This window comes from Micromesistius poutassou (genome assembly GCF_964030765.1).
Source record: "Micromesistius poutassou genome assembly, chromosome: 11".
NCBI lineage: Eukaryota > Metazoa > Chordata > Actinopteri > Gadiformes > Gadidae > Micromesistius > Micromesistius poutassou.
The window spans coordinates 13,938,597-13,956,145 of record NC_140281.1 but is presented as its reverse complement, the minus strand read 5'-3'; the positions used below and the strand labels follow the sequence as shown (position 1 = coordinate 13,956,145).

The window sequence follows — 17,549 nt, the reverse complement described above, 5'->3', positions numbered from 1 at the left end:
GTCCGGAGTGCTCCGGACGAACCGGAGCAATACAACCGGAGATCGAGGCGGCAGTAGAGGCAGAAGTCCAACCAACCAGTTCGCAAAAATAGAGAGAGAGAATAGTAGGCCTATAATATCTGATGTATATATATTTTATTTTTAACGTTTTATACTTATATTATACTGATCTTATTGTTTTATTGTTCACCTGCTTTGGCAATGCAAATGTATATTTTTCATGCCAATAAAACTTTTTTGAAATCTAATTTTGAGCAGAGAATCTGCAGGTTGGTGAGGGGTACCACATGCCACCGCCGCGTACACTTTGTGCCGGATGACACAGAGCAAAATCATCTCCTCTACAGATACCATGTTTGCGATTGTCGATGCCGGTCATTTTATACACCACAGTCACTGCCCTCTAGAGGTTGTTTTGCGTAACATCCATAACAACGCTGAAACCGGACGGAGGTATGAAGGGTAGTCCCGGAGACAACGTTTAGTACGGACGGACGAATTTCGTCCGGATCCGGAGGCTCATTTATGCTCAACGTTAAATACGCATACGGATACGGACGGAGCCTTTCGTCCGTACTCTGCGTTCATTTCGTCCGTTTTTCGACCGTTTCCACAAAGCTTACGGATACGCACCAAACGGAGCAGTACCACCGGAAGCCGTGGGGGCGCTGTTGCCGTCACTACCCGATACGGAGCCTAGAGCCAGTGTGAGACAGAAGAAGAATTCTCCGTCCTCCAGCCGCGATGAATTTAACGGCCTTACCGACCACCGCCTCTTACAACGAGCCCGTTTTCTTCTTTTATTTATTATGTACATAATCAAGACCTCCTCCATAGTCGCCATGTTTGTTGTTTTCTTTTTACAGTCTATGGTTTGTTGTCATAAACTTTTGACTCTGCGCTGCCCCCTAGTGGATGTATTGGTTAACATCTATGCCAACGTAAAGGACGCATGGAAGTATGTGAGCAGTGACGGTAACAACGTTAGAAACGGACGCGTACAATTACGTCCGTACGTCGAGCATAAATGAGCTAAGGCTCATTTATGCTCGACGTACGGACGTAATTGTTAACCAATACATCCACTAGGGGGCAGCGCAGAGTCAAAGGTTTATGACAACAAACCATAGACTGTAAAAAGAAAACAACAAACATGGCGATATGGAGGAGGTCTTGATTATGTACATAATAAATAAAAGAAGAAAACGGGCTCGTTGTAAGAGGCGGTGGTCGGTAAGGCCGTTAAATTCATCGCGGCTGGAGGACGGAGAATTTTTCTCTCTCGTCCGTCCGATGCGATCTATGGACACAGAGCGCCACTTCCAGTATTTTCGGATGTCGGCTGGGGCGTTCGATGACTTGCTGCGCCGGGTGGCCCCTCACATCCAGCACAAACCATCACACAGCGCGCCTGTGAGTGTGGCGGAGAGGCTTGCTGTCACCCTGCGCTACCTTGCCACAGGAAGGTTCTTCTTCTTCTGTCTCACACTGGCTCTAGGCTACGCATCGGGTAGTGACGGCAACAGCGCCCCCACGGCTTCCGGTGGTACTGCTCCGTTTGGTGCGTATCCGTAAGCTTTGTGGAAACGGTCGAAAAACGGACGAAATGAACGCAGAGTACGGACGAAAGGCTCCGTCCGTATCCGTATGCGTATTTAACGTTGAGCATAAATGAGCCTTTAAGTGGGACAAATGTGACTAACGAGTAGGGCTACGAATTGATTATACAATGTACTAACTGAAAATCCCTTCTCACAAGGAATGAAACTAAATGCAACAAACTCTGTTAACAAAGTAAGAAGTTGATAATAAAGTGCTTTAATTTACAAAAAAACTAATCTGGTATAAAATGTCAAAGGGCCATCTGCATCTTGATGGCGGGATGCGGATGGTAGTCACACATCTTAAAGTCTTCGGCTCTGAAGTCATCGTTCGACTCCACCTTCCGGAGGATCTCCAGCTTGGGGAACGGTCGGACCTCCCTCTGGAGCTGGGGAACAGGTCTCAGGTTAGCCACAAGGCCCTGGACACGGAGGAGTCCTACACCTAGGTTTTTCATTCTGAACGTCAGCCCACCTGTTCTTTGAGTGGTTCGCTGTGGCTGAGGTGGATGTGGGCGACGCCCAGTGTGTGGATGAAATCTCCGGGCTGCAGGACAATAGGAACAGGAGGTGGTGAGATACAGCTTCCCATAACAAGACTATACTATCAGAACACACCCTCAGATGAGTGAATACATTTTATTTTCCCCCACCTCTTGTATCTGCCACTATTCTTTTTCACATGTGTGTCTCTGTATTTGTTGGAATGTGTCTGTGTTCAGGGATGTGTTCAAAGGCTGTTTTCCTGACCCCCCCTCGGGGAAGATTGGAGAAGCCAGGGTTTCAATTGATAAGGCACGGCCACAACCCCCGTTTTATGACCCCTTGAGGAGGATCAATCGATAGATAGATTACCATCTGGTTAACAAAGGCTTTAGTATTATTGGGGGACAGAGCGGTTCTCAGAATCCTGACAAACTTAAAACTTCTCGTTTTAGCCAATGCTTCGGACTTCGGCTGATCTCCCATGATGCGGAGGTTGATTTCCCATGCAGGGGACTTCTCCTTGCGGAGCTCTTGGAGAGACGCAGGGGGTAACTCCCATCTAAGGCCTTGGATAATTGTTTGTTTGTTTTATGGATTATTGTATTGTATGTTATGTTTTATTGTATGTTACTGTACCGTTATTGCCCAAATATATGACCATATTTGTTATAAGTTTGGATGACTATTCTACCCAGTTTGGTCAGATTATGATTCACTTGGTCCGGAATTCCCACCACAGCCGCCGCCCCCTCCTCACCTTGAGGCCGGTGACGTGGGCGATCATGTAGGTCAGGAGGGCGTAGCTGGCGATGTTGAAGGGCACGCCGAGGCCCATGTCCCCGGAGCGCTGATACAGCTGGCAGGACAGCTCGCCGTCACTCGTAGAACTGGCACAGGGCGTGGCACGGGGGCAGGGCCATGTTGTGCAAGTCTGAAGGAACACAGCAGGCGGCGTCAGACAGGAGGACACCACTACTACAACATAGTCAGACTCTCCACTTACTTCTTATTTAAATGTACAAATTTTCACTCTTCTGGAAGCCTGGAATTGAAGCATTTCCTGGCCATCAGCTATTGATAGTTGGGTGGGTGATGACGTCATATTAAAGTGACCTAATGTGTGTGGTGATGACAATTTGCGAGTGGTGTTGATGACCTCATATCACAGCGATCATGTGCCAGTGATTGTGATGACATCATCGTACAGCGACTGTGAATGTTGGACCTCATTACCTCTGGGGTTCCAGGCGCACATGTTGGTTCTTATGGTGTCCACGACCTTCTGCAGCTGGTCCATGCCCTGACCCGAGTAGTCTGCACACACAACCACACAGCTATCAATGACATGTCATAGCACCCTCATATAGATCTCACTGATCGTCGTCATTAAGGAGCAGGTAGGGCAGCGTTCCCCAATTAGTTTTGCCAGAGGGCCAAATTTGGTCAAGCATGCCACGCCAAGGGCCGAGATATCGTTTAATTTTTTTAATTCGCCATTTTTATGTGCACATTTTGCTTTAATTATCATTACTGTAATTATTAGTAGTTGAAAATACCCTGTGTTAGGAGTCACACAATAATGCATACCATTAATTTATTAAAATGCCGCTGGAACATCAGCAAACAAAAAGTCCAGCAAACAAACACGCACACAGTGCAGCTTTTTTTTTTTAAACTTTTTAAATATGTGTAGCAAATAACATCAGTCTGTAAACACCGAAAAAAAATATTTTAATTTTTTTTAATTTTTTTAATTTTTTTTTATTATTAGTATTTTTTTTACATGTGAATGCCACTGGGTCAGCACGGGCCGGACATTTGGCTCCTGCGGGCCTGATCTGGCCCGCGGGCCGCTAATTGAGGTTCACTGAGGTAGGGGATAGACAGTACAGAGACAGGACAGTAAGGAGCAGGTAGGGGTTAGAGGGTCATCTTGCTCAGGGATGTCTACAGGTCGACTAGACATTGGAGATTGAACCCAGAACCTTTCAGCTGGGAGTCTAATACCCTCACCTTGTGGATCACATTCCTGATGTGATTTAGATATATACAATGTCTAAATATTCAAACAAAAGTCCATTTACACAAGAGAAGAGGAAATCTGCATTAAGGTATAGCTAGTGGTTAATACCCGAGTGCATGTCTGTATTCAGACGTGTACGAGGAGCTATAGCTAGTGGTAATACCTGCGTGCATGTCTGTGTATTCTGCACCAGAATGCCTCCACTGGAAGCCATACACAGGGCCCAGGTCCCCCTCCTCCCGCTCCTTGAAGCCGTTTTTATCCAGGAATTCCCGGGAACCGTTGGCATCCCAGATCTTCACCCCCTTCCCAGACAGCTCCTTGGAATTCGTGGAACCCTGGACCACCGCAACAAAACGGAACAGTTACAACCACGCAGCTCGTGGTTGGACAGAAAACACCCAAGGTAAATAACGGACCTCGGACGTATTCTTTCTCACCTTGATAAACCATAACAGTTCTTCAAGGATTCCCTTCCAAAACACCCTCTTGGTAGTCAGGAGGGGGAACTGGTCTGAACATAAAGAAACGGGTAGATTCATGTCACAAAGAGGGTCAGGATGTTAAACAGTAACTAACCAGGGTGTGATTTGTTGGGGGGGATGGGAGGGATCATCTCCCCCTCTTTCTTTTTTTTGGAAAGTGTAATGTTTCATGTCTTTTTAGTTTGCATCGAAGATGAATGTTCAACTGTTCGAAATGTAGGCTTACAGGGCCTACCATTAAGTAAAAAATTAGGCCTCTTGATAGCCTATTTGTTCACGATAAAAAAAAACATCCCCCCTCTAGTTTTATGACAAATCGCACCCTGACTGTTACGTAATGTTACTTGTTATTCATTCAGAGTCTAAAATAGCAGGCGTTTAACCTATAGAGGGTAATTTAGTCCATGTTTATCTCGTATCTTTATCATACCGTGGTGCATTTAGATCGAGATTTGTACCAGGATCAGTCCATCAATAGCACTACTTTTTAACTAACGACATCACTTAGCATCTACAATTAGTAATGTTAGTACGTTCACACCAAAAGCTGAAAGATGCAAAATCGCCGAATAGCTCAAAACGCAACGCTGTCAAAAATATTTACAGCTCAAATCGATCATTCGAACCTTCGGTCTTGTTTTTCCATTTAAAGGAGCCGCGTAAGCAGGTGCGCTTTGTTGGGGGGGATGGTGGGAGGGATCACCCCCCGCTCTGGTTTTTTAAATGTTAAATGTTTCATGTCTTTTTAGTTTGCATCAAAGATTAATGTTCAACTGTTCGAAATGTATTCTTATTAAATCTTATTATCTTATTCTTATTTAATTACCATTAAATTTAAAAATAATTAGGCCTATTTTTTCATGATAAAAAAAACAACATTTAGATCGAGATTTGGACCAGGATAAGTCCATCAATAGCACTACTTTTTAACTAACAACATCACTTTAGCATCTACAATTAGTAGTATGTTAGGCTTTGTTTTTCCTTGAAGAGCACATGGAAGTCATTTCCCCCCACCCGTGTTATTCTTGTGCGCTCCACTGTCTCCCCTGCTATGTTAGCCTGGATCATCCGCTGTCATAATGGAGAAACTAATTTAATCTTTCAGAGAATGATGTGTGTGAACACAATACTCACCTCGTAGACTGTATCTGGCCTTGCTGTCCTGCTTCTTCTGTACTTCCATGTCTTATTCTGTCTTCTGTTTATTTTCTGTACGTGCTCAACCTACGTACTCAGGGCCTTTCTGTTTCGTTTTCTGTTTCGTTTCTATGATAACTGCGCAACAGGTAATTAAAACGTGTTAATTCGCTTGTCCACCACTAGGTGACAAATACTGCCATTGACAATAAAGCCCAACACACGTCGCCGGCGCAGCGCAGCGCGGCGCCAAAAAGAACGCTCCCATTATTTCCGACGTACTAGTCCACACCGGTGGCGCCTTGACGCGCACAAGCGCGCGTCGGCGTCCCGCCCCGCTAAACTTCAAGCCCAAGACACATTGCTCCCAAACAGAGGATCATGGGCATCAGGGCCATATATGTAGTCATAAAACAACTGGTATAACTTAATGGTAGCCTATACCGACTATGTTTGTTGATCTGCTGCTTTCAAAACATAACCACAACGGTGCTGCAACGCGACGCTTCCTATTGGTGCTAAACAAGCAGTGGAGATGGCCAGCACCATTGGTGTTACCCCAACAAAGAAGAGGATTACCGTGAAGCAGCAACATAGAGGCAATGTACCTGCAGACCCTATTGCTGACCATTTTAGGCTGAATTTGTTCCTCCCATTCATTGATCATGTCACTATAGAACTGAAAACCAGGTTTGCTGAATCTAGTGAACCAGTACCCTAGCTGGGTCTACCACAGCTGACGGAGGAAAGAGAGAAGCTTCTTCTTTGGTGGTACAGAGAGGACCTGCCTCAACCTGGGGCTGCAGAGCAGGAGATGCATGGAAGCATCTTTTCACTCATTACCCTGGGCACCCCCCAGGTACAGCAAAGGAAACATTGCAGGAGATGGATATGCAATTGTATCCTTATATTAAAGATAGATAGATAGATCCCCAAGGGAAATTCAAGGTCACAGTAGCTTTAAAGACATCACACATAGCATACACATACAGCATAAACAGGATTATAAAAAAAATAGAAAAATAGATCTACATGAATACTATGGACAATAAGAGATACTGAATAAACTAAATAAAATAAAAAGTCCACATTTAAGGGCTGTATAGGCTTGCAGTGACAAGACAGGGATTGACCATTTGATACAGTAATACAGCCCTTGTATGGTAAGGTGCTCGATGATAGTGTGTGTCATGATGGTAGTGGAAATAGGAACGGCAGTGCAAGGATTAAATGCGTCCTTTGCATTTACCTCACATTGCCAGTGACAACATGCTTGTGTGAGAGGTCTTTTTCGGCTCTACGCCGCCTCAAAACCTGGTTACGATCCAGCATGGGGGATGAGAGGCTTTCTGGCCTTGCTCTAATGAGTGTGGATAGAAAAATTCCCCTGGATCCCATGAGAGTCCTCCAGAGATGGGATGCATCTGGCCACAGAAGAATTGTCACTTGTTTTGATAAGAGGTAAGACTTTTTGTAAGCTATGGTATTACTGTACTTATTGTTACCTATATATATATATCAATAAATAAATAAATAAATAAATAAATAAATATATATATATATATGGAACTCCGTAAACTGAATGGGCGTCAAAGTTGGGACAACAGTTGGGAACCAATCAGATCACTTAAGCCACCCGTTTTATAAATATATATATATAATGATTACAGAATCACACTCATACAAAGACACACACTTAACAGTTTTGCCTAAAAGGGGGGTCTGCCGAATGTTGACCGGTATTTGAAATATCCTGGCTACGGCCCGGCATGCTTATACTTCGGTGCTCGGTTTGTAGCTTATGACTTTGTCGCTCGTGTAACTTCAAACACTTCAACCAGCCATTTAACTTGCATATATTTGTAGGGCCGCCCTCGCTGAAATGTGATTGGCCACCTCTGGTGTCCAAGGGTCCGTGTACGAAGTATAATTCATTTACAGTTGTTCACGTTGTATAATGAAACAGGCCAGTTTAGGGGGTATTGCCTAATTTCATTGTCCGAGACGTGCAATGCAATTCAGCGTGCCAAAGCGTCAGCTTGTTCCATTATCCAAGTTGTACAATATTTGAACAAGGAAGTCGAGAGCCGGAAACAGAGACAGCTCGCCTTCAAAGTAAAGCTCGCCTTAGAAGTAAAAGTCGTGCGTTTTGAAGCGTGAATTTAATTTAAGGAGAGCTAAATGAAATAAATAAATAAATAGCCTAAATATAGAGTTGTTCAAAAGTTTCAACCATGCAACCAACTATATCATTCATTTGTTCACTTAATTTGTTATTATCGTTGTGCAACCAGGACTCTCGTATCGCAAGTTGTTTAATGAGAACACAATTCGGTGTTTAGCTAGGCTAGTTGCACACGTCTTTTTTTATGTAGACTAGCCTAGTCAAGGCCTGCGGTTCGATGAATACTTTTCTATTAGATGTAGGTACCCAATGTGTTCGCGTTATCCATGCAACATGGCCTTTTCATGCATTTTAATTGCCCATAGATAGGCTACACCAGCGGTCCTCCGCGGGACATTCAGATGTTAGCAGATCTTAGCTAGATTCCTGACCGGGCCTATGGCCGGCGGCGGAACCCCGACCCCGGAGCCCTCCGGCGGCGGAGCTAAGATCTGAATATTAGCCCCAGCTTGATGATTCGGATCTTAGATTATGGTAGGTGAAAAGTTTGGACCCCTGGGCTACACTATCCATTGGAAATTGACACAGTTTCTCGTCGGTGAGTTCGCTTTAGCACTACAGGTGTAGCAGCCGATTGTCAAACAGATAAAAGTATCAAATCAAACTTCAAATTATACTAATCAAAGGGCCACTGTTGCACCATGGGTTGTGGTGTACGCGGATGGGAAAAACATAATGTCCAAACAGATGTCCAGTTTCAACAAAAAGCGTGGTTTATTTAACCAAACAGCGAGCAAACAAAGAACAAAGAAAATTCCTGTGCCTCTCCCGCTCCGGTAAAAAACCATTTGCCCACCCAGGTGCATGCTGGTCCCTTACCGACAGCCTACCTATATAACTTCAGGTGCCCCCCTACCGTGCCCAAATGAAACAAAACACAAATAATAAACAAGAAACACCTAAAGTAAACAAATAATAAACTAGAATACTAATAGAAATCTAATCATAATGAAATCAAGCAAATTGACTGAGAATAACCAAAAACGAAATACTCACTAAACAAAATAATAAACTAAACAGCACTAAGTACTACAACTAAATAAATAGCTCCAACACTCCGGCCCCTAATTGTGCACTAAATCACAATTACTTTAATTTATCAAAGGAGCTATTCCCTCCACCCAATCTATGACTAGACAGTTCATGCATTAGCTTCAGTTCACTTTCTTCTTTATGATGTACCTGAAACAACAAAAGAGAGAGAGAGAGAAAAAGAGGGAGGGAGAGAGAGAGAAAGTCCATGGTGTCACATTCCTGCTTCCAACAGCAGGCAGAGCTTCGTCACAGGCCTCTCCAGAATGCTGGTCCTGGTCCGAAGGCGCACAGAGCGTACCAGGCCCTTTGCATCTGCTCTCACATCCAAGATTCTCCCCATCAGCCAAGATCCTCTTGGGGCTGCAGCGTCTGCAATGAGGACGATGTCTCCAGGAACGAGATTTCTCCTTGGTCTTGTCCATTTCTGTCTCTCTTGCATCATTGGTAAGTATTCAGCAATCCATCTCTTCCAAAACAGTTCTGCCATGTATTGTATTTGCTTCCACCTTTTCCTGATGTACAAATCATTGCGATCAAACAGTCCTGGTGGCATGATTGGCTTGCCCTTTAACATCAGAATGTGGTTAGGTGTGAGTGCCTCCAGGTCGTCCGGGTCATCAGAGACTTTAGTGATGGGTCTGTCATTCAATATGGCCTCAGCCTCACAAAAAACAGTTTGGAGCCCTTCATCATCGAGAATTTGCTGTTTGAGAACTGAAGTCAGAACACTTTTCACAGAGCGAATCAGGCGCTCCCAAACACCACCATGATGGGAAGCTGCTGGTGTGTTAAAGCTCCATTTTATGCCATCCTGGACCAACGCTCTCTGAATTTTGCCATGATTTAAACCAGCCAGACTTTCCTTCAGCTCCCGGTTAGCTCCAACAAAGTTTGTGCCGTTATCAGACCTGATGGTGGAGATTGGGCCTCGTCTACAGATGAACCTCCGGACAGCATTTATACAGGAATCTGTATCCAACATATGTGCCACCTCCAAATGCACAGCACGGCTAGTCAGACAGGTGAAAAGCACTCCATACCTTTTAAGAAGACTTCTGCCTCTTTTAACCTCAATGGGCCCGAAATAGTCAACTCCAACATCTGTGAAAGGGGCTCTATCAGGCACCACTCTTTCCTCAGGCAAGTCCGCCATCTTCTGTTCAATGAGTTTCCCTCTGTTGCGTCTGCAAACAACACAGTCAGATATAACTTTCCTTGCAGCAGAGTTTGCATTGATGATCCAGTACCTCTGCCGCAGCCTGGACAGCATGTGATTTCTTCCTACATGTCCCAGTTGATGATGAATATGACGCAGAATCAGTACGGATACATGCAAATCTTTGGACAAAATGACTGGATGTTTGGACTCTGTTGGTAATGCTGATTTATCCAGCCGACCACCTACTCTGAGGATTCCATTATCCATCACCGGATCCAGTCTGTACAGAGGACTCCCTTTTGCAACATTTTTACAACCATTCTTCAATGAGGAAATTTCAGCTTTAAATTTGTGTTCTTGTACATACTGAATGACTGACTGTTCTGCCTTTTCCAGATCTTCAGGAGTCAAGATTTGTCCTTTGAGTGTGGCTTTAAAGCTCTGAATTTTCCTTTTCACTTCCTGCTCTTTTGGCTCCAGCTTGTCCTGGCTGAGATATTTAGAGGCACACAGCTCCTTTCTCTTCTGTCCCAATAACACAAGAGTTCTCTTGACCTTCAGCAACCAGGCAACAGACCTTTTTAGTCTCGTCCAGGATGAAAAGTAACAGAGCAGGCGATCTGTGGCACTTTTAGAATCCACAACAACAGAATTTACAGTCAACTCCCTTTTGACCTCTGGGTCATCTGCAGGAATAACATGAAGATCAGCATCCAATTTAGGCCAAACCTCCTTTGGCTCACAGAGAAACTTCAGCCCATTTATCCATCTCCTGCCTGTCAGGAAATTATCTGCCGTCATTCCTCTTGATGCATCATCTGCTGGATTCTCCTTAGAACAAACATATCTCCACTGATCAGTATCTGATGCTCCTCTGATGAAGGAGACTCTGTTTGCCACGAAAGTTTGAAATCGTCTGGTTTCATTACAGATGTATTTAAGAACAGTTGTGCTGTCGGTCCAGAAAACTGACTTTTCCAGCTTAAGTTGCAACTCCTTCTGAAGCATCTTGTCAACTCGAACTGCAAGAACTGCTGCTGTGAGTTCCAGTCGAGGAATTGTTGTCTGCTTAAGTGGAGCAACTCTGGCCTTTCCCAACAGAAATGAAACCTGAACGCTGTCATCCTTTTCCAGTCTCAAATAGGACACTGTTCCATATCCAACTTGGCTGGCGTCAGAGAAGTGGTGAAGCTGTGCAGTGGCAGGGTCTCCAAAGTCTCTGGGTTTCATACAGCGATCCACATTGAATTCAGCCACCTTCTGAAGATCCTCCAACCACTCAAACCACTTCTTGGAGAGAGAATGGGGGATAGCTTCATCCCACCCCAAGCTTCTCCTACAAAGCTCCTGTAACAACAGCTTGGCTGGAATGGTGAATGGGGACAAAAAACCTAAGGGGTCATAAAGTGAGCTGACCACTGACAAAATACCTCTTCTTGTCTGTGGCTGTTCTTGCACTGAGGTTCTAAACTTGAATTTGTCAGTTTCAATGCACCACTGTAGCCCCAAAGCTCGCTCCATCGGAAGCTGGTCCACATCCAAATCCAGCTCCATCACTTCCTTTGCTCTGCAGTCTTCAGCAATTGACAGCAGCACTGTTCGGCTGTTGCTGATCCATTTGGAAAGATTAAATCCTCCTTTGTGACAAAGCGCAGTCACATCCTTGACCACTTGCACTGCCACCTCCTCTGAGGCCACTGATTTCAAGCAATCATCGACATAAAAATTACACTTTACTGTATTGACCACTTCATGGGGGAAATGTTCGGCATTGTCATCTGCTGTTCTCCTCAATGCATAATTTGCACAGCTTGGTGACGACACAGCTCCAAACAAATGAACTTTCATGCGATGTTCCACTGGAGCCTGTGAAACGTCTCCCCCAGGCCACCAGAGAAAGCGGAGAAAGTTGATGTGCTTTTCAGAAACATGAACTTGGTGATACATTGCTTGGATGTCGGCCATTACTGCAACGGGCTCTTGTCTAAATCGAACAAGGACTCCAACTAGAGAGTTGGTAAAGTCAGGGCCCTGTAAAAGCTGACAGTTCAGTGACGTCCCTGTGTATGCTGCTCCACAGTCAAAAACAACTCGCAGCTTGCCTTTTCTGGGATGATAAACCCCGTGATGAGGGATATACCATACATTTCCATCACTCTGTTTAAGTTGATCAGAAGGCACCACTTCAGCATATCCTTGAGCCACCATGTTGTTTAAAAATGTGATGTACTCTCCTTTAAATTGACCATTCTTGGCAAACTTTCTTTTCAGGCTCTGGAGGCGCTGTTCTGCAACATGACGATTATTTGGCATGAGAGGGTTTTCCTGCCTGAAGGGTAAGTCAATGCAGTAATGGCTTCCAATTAACTTTGTGGTGTTATTCATAACATTCATAAACTTGACATCCTCTCTGGACATTTCAATCTGTTCATCTGATGACCTCTCATTAAAATCATGGTTAAACTGTTTAACCAGCATTTCTTGAAGATGTTCAACAGAGATCCGGTTGGATGTTACAGCAGAGCAGTCACTTTTATTCTTGTTGCTCCCACCACGAAGTGGACCATTAATGACCCAACCGACCCTGGTTCTGACAGCATAAGGTCCCTCATCCTGGCTGTTTATGAGCTCCCAAGGCTCCATCACTTTTGGTGCATCAGTTCCAATGAGCAGATCAACACCTTCCTCAATGTCATGAAGTTGAACAGCCTTGAGATACGACCACTGATCAACGTCCTCTTGTCGTGGAATATTGAGTGATGAGACAGGCATGTTCTTTTGTGTTAAAACATCAGGTAACTCAATAAAGTCATTCATATTCAGACCAGACACTTCCAGACCTGACAACACATGAGCATTTACTATCTTCTTTTGACCCATTGTTCTTAACAGAATACTTGTCCTTTTACCTCTCACATTCAATTTTCTTGCCAAGTTCTCCGTACAAAATGTTCCTGAGCTCCCAGGATCCAAGAAAGCATACGTCTGCACAGTTTTGTTGCTCCTCTGACTCTTGACTTTGACTGCAACAATAGAAAAAATGGAGGCATCTTCATGACCGGCCCCAATATGGCCACAGGTCTGAAACACTGCAGGTGAAACATTTGAAGAGCTCACAGACTGTTGATCAGAGGGTGTGGCTTTATCCTGACGCTCTATATGAAGGACACTTGGGTGCTTTTGGTGACACACGTTGCAATCCAAACGACTCCTGCAGTATTTGCTAGTGTGGCCTTTTTTCAGGCAACCAAAACAGATTCCTTTTTCTTTAATGAAATTAATCTTGTCCCTGTGTACTGTCATCTTGAACTGTGAGCATTGGTCCATTGAATGATTAACTTGTGAACAGAACAGGCAGTTGAGAGTGGAGGACTTGATCTTGTTTCCTGTATGTTGAGTTATGACTCCATCCTTTACTGTAGTGACGTTAGTAGCAAAGCTGCTTCCCTTTTTCCTTTGTTTGAAGTGACTAACAGTGGAAGCTTTGGAGTTGGTGAGCTGTGGGTCTTGAATGTTGCCAAAAACTGGATCTGAAGCAATTTTGACTTGTCTTTCAATAAAACCAACAAGATCAGCGAACATTGCTCTGTTACCTCTTCGTTCTTGCAGATCACAAGCAACATTTCTCCATCTTTCCCTTAACTTGTAAGGAAGTTTCACAATTATGCTCCTCATGTTAGATGGTAAGTCCAGCTCTTTCATGTTCATCAGTTGCTCTGTTAAGTTTGAACATCCACGTAGAAACAAAGAGAATGATTGCAACCCTTTAATGTCCTCACTTTTTACAGGTGTCCAGGTAAGTATTTTTTCCATGTATGCAGCTGCAATTTTGTGTTCATTTCCAAAGTGCTCCGCAAGAAGACTCTTGGCTCGGTGGTATCCCTGCTCTGAAGGCAAGTGCTGACAACTGTGCACCAGGTCTTTTGGCTGCCCCCTGGTGTACTGTTCAAGAAAGTGCAAACAGTCACTCCAATTGTCTGTTTTCTCCTCCACTCCATTTTCAAAAGCTCTGATGAAAGACCTGTATTGGAGTGGGTCTCCATCAAAAACAGGGATATTCCTAGATGGGAGGTTAGAGCACAGATTTTGTTGGACAAGCAACGCAGCAATGTCATTTTGTCTTTGCATAATGTTCACAATGTCATTTTGATGGTTGTCAGTCAGAGCAGTTTGATGGTGAGCATGTCCCATTTGAGTTCCATTTACAGTTTGCATCACATGAACTGGAGCTTCAACTTTTAATGTCATTTCATCCATTTGTTTAATCTGTTTTTGTTTAGGCTTAACTACTGGTGGTTGGAGTTCAGGAGCAGACAAACCAAGAGCATGATCTTTTTTATTCATTTTATCAGGCATAAAGGTGTTGGCATGGGGATTTAATTCACTCGCACCATGAGAGTTGTTCCTTTCAAAATAAGAGTTCATGCCGTTTGAATGTTTTGAGCCACACTGTGAACGGATTTCCAAGACTTGAAGCTTTGCCTTTGTTGCTGCCAGTTCCGTTTCAAGCTCAAGTTGTTCCTTTTCTCTCCTCAGTTTTTCCCATCCGCGTACACCACAACCCATGGTGCAACAGTGGCCCTTTGATTAGTATAATTTGAAGTTTGATTTGATACTTTTATCTGTTTGACAATCGGCTGCTACATAAGTAAAAAACCTGCCCTTGGACTCAAAGGAAATAAGCTTCAACACTGGACTTGTTGCATTGTGCGCATTATGGACGAATGGAAAGCAGAGATTGTTTAATCACCTTTTGGACTCAGCCACGGCGCGCATGCTGCTTCTGGCCCAGATCGACAAGACGTTCAACCTTCTCAAAGAAACCGGTATGTGATATAACTGTAAAAAGCTGTAATGGAAAACGGCCAAACGAGTGGAGTTTGACACAGTATCTCACAATACATGGAGTTCAATGAGTGCATGGTTGAATCGCTACATGTCTACTTTTACGCACGGCCACGGCGCATTCATTCATTCATAAAAAGCCGGCCGCAGTGTGTGTTTGTTTGATGAAGAGGATCTGTTGGTCAATAAGCATCGTGTGTTTGCAACTTGCTCTTATGTGCGTTTGTGGACTGTCATTGGTGTAATAAAAAAGGAAAGAAAGCAATTAAAAGAAACGGAAAAATGTCTGATGTTGCTGCAACGGAGGCTGAAGAGCCGTCATCAAAAAGAGTTGTTAAAATGTCTTCTAAAGGAATGGAATACAGTGTGATAAGGTATCAGGAAAAAAGGAGTGCAAAATGCAAACAAGCTAAAAGATGCATGGAACATATGAGTGCGTTGATGGCATCAATACAAAACGTTGATTCAGTAAAGAATGAGCTTGCTGTGTTCATGCAATGTTACCAAGACGCAAATGAAACCCATACATCTTTTATGAGTCTACCTTTGCCCAAAGATGAAGTTGAAAGGCAAAGCAAATACTTCTTGGAAAAAATGACAATGTTTTGTGATTTCACTGACAACGTAAAAGGCTGGCTCTTTGATGCGGGTCATCCATATGTTGAAACAAATAAAGACGATCCTGACAATCAATGTGTTGCTGATGGAATACATCCTGAAGATAGTGCCTCCAATGTTGCAAGTATAAAATCAAGTTCGCTAAGATCACACTCCCGACTATCACGGAGTTCATCAATATCATCTGCACGCATCAAAGCTGAGGCCGATAAGGCAGCGCTTGTGGAGCGCATCGCTGCGCAAAAAAGGAAACATCAAATAGAAGCGCAACAGGAAAAACTGAGGAGAGAAAAGGAACAACTTGAGCTTGAAACGGAACTGGCAGCAACAAAGGCAAAGCTTCAAGTCTTGGAAATCCGTTCACAGTGTGGCTCAAAACATTCAAACGGCATGAACTCTTATTTTGAAAGGAACAACTCTCATGGTGCGAGTGAATTAAATCCCCATGCCAACACCTTTATGCCTGATAAAATGAATAAAAAAGATCATGCTCTTGGTTTGTCTGCTCCTGAACTCCAACCACCAGTGGTTAAGCCTAAACAAAAACAGATTAAACAAATGGATGAAATGACATTAAAGGTTGATGCTCCAGTTCATGTGATGCAAACTGTAAATGGTTTTTTACCGGAGCGGGAGAGGCACAGGAATTTTCTTTGTTCTTTGTTTGCTCGCTGTTTGGTTAAATAAACCACGCTTTTTGTTGAAACTGGACATCTGTTTGGACATTATGTTTTTCCCATCCGCGTACACCACAACCCATGGTGCAACAGTGGCCCTTTGATTAGTATAATTTGAAGTTTGATTTGATACTTTTATCTGTTTGCAATCGGCTGCTACATAAGTAAAAAACCATTTGCCCACCCAGGTGCATGCTGGTCCCTTACCGACAGCCTACCTATATAACTTCAGGTGCCCCCCTACCGTGCCCAAATGAAACAAAACACAAATAATAAACAAGAAACACCTAAAGTAAACAAATAATAAACTAGAATACTAATAGAAATCTAATCATAATGAAATCAAGCAAATTGACTGAGAATAACCAAAAACGAAATACTCACTAAACAAAATAATAAACTAAACAGCACTAAGTACTACAACTAAATAAATAGCTCCAACAACAGGCATCATGCACTTAGCACGTGATCAGACCACCAGCTCTGTCCTTGGAGTTGTAGGTCGTAGCACATTGAGACTAGTGCCGCGATCAGTCGACCGCCTATTTATTTTTGTTCTCCCGTAACTGTAAGTTCACCTCCGCACAAGTCTGTGCGCTGTGTGCGCCCTGCTGGTTAATCTGCTATCCTCTTTCTTCCCCCTCCCCCCGCCTTCACTGCTTTGATATGAAAAATGGCTGAGGCAGGTGAGTCCTCCGAATCAAGTCGAGTATTTCAGGCCAACTGGTAAAGGAGTGTCACGGCTTTCAAACACACAAACCATAAAGCCTATGGACGCCTCAGAACGGACTAGTCAACGCGCTGCGGCATCACTCGGGCAGGTTGGTGTGTGTGTGTGTGTGTGTGTGATTTCAAAGTAACAAACTCAAAGCCGATGCATGCGTCCAAAACTATTCGTTCAAAACCAAATAAACAACAAAAACAACGTCCCTTATTCGCTTTAAATACTTTATTTACCGTGCCGTATTAATTCCCAAGTTTTGAAAAGAAAAGAAAGTATTTGAAGCGAATAAGCGACGACACACACGCACGAACACACGTGCACGCACGTTCATTCACTCAAGCAAGCACCCACTACAACCTGGAGAGGCTGTAAATGCTTTTAAAAATGATAATGGCTATAGATAATTTTTGACAGGTTACAAATTCTCCCAATTTACTTACTATTCCTCTGTACATATTTGTTTTTTCCTGCATTTTACAGATTTGTGAGGAGTTTTTCTGAAAAAAAAGATCTACTCGGAGTTTGGCAAGGACCTGAAGGAGATACTGAGAAAGCTTGATGATGAGGTGTG

General features: G+C 43.7%; 1 protein-coding gene across 1 annotated transcript; it reads right to left on the bottom strand.

Moving 5' to 3' along the window:
• Positions 1-1,833: 1,833 nt before the first annotated feature.
• LOC311355150 (thymidylate synthase-like) lies at positions 1,834-5,816 on the bottom strand. Its single transcript, XM_084474876.1, is given in 8 exon segments — positions 1,834-1,990; positions 2,077-2,148; positions 2,845-2,967; positions 2,972-3,018; positions 3,321-3,401; positions 4,274-4,448; positions 4,551-4,624; positions 5,733-5,816. Coding segments are annotated over 8 exon segments (759 nt in total). The 5' UTR covers positions 5,782-5,816; the 3' UTR covers positions 1,834-1,852.
• Between the last annotated feature and the right edge of the window lie 11,733 nt (positions 5,817-17,549).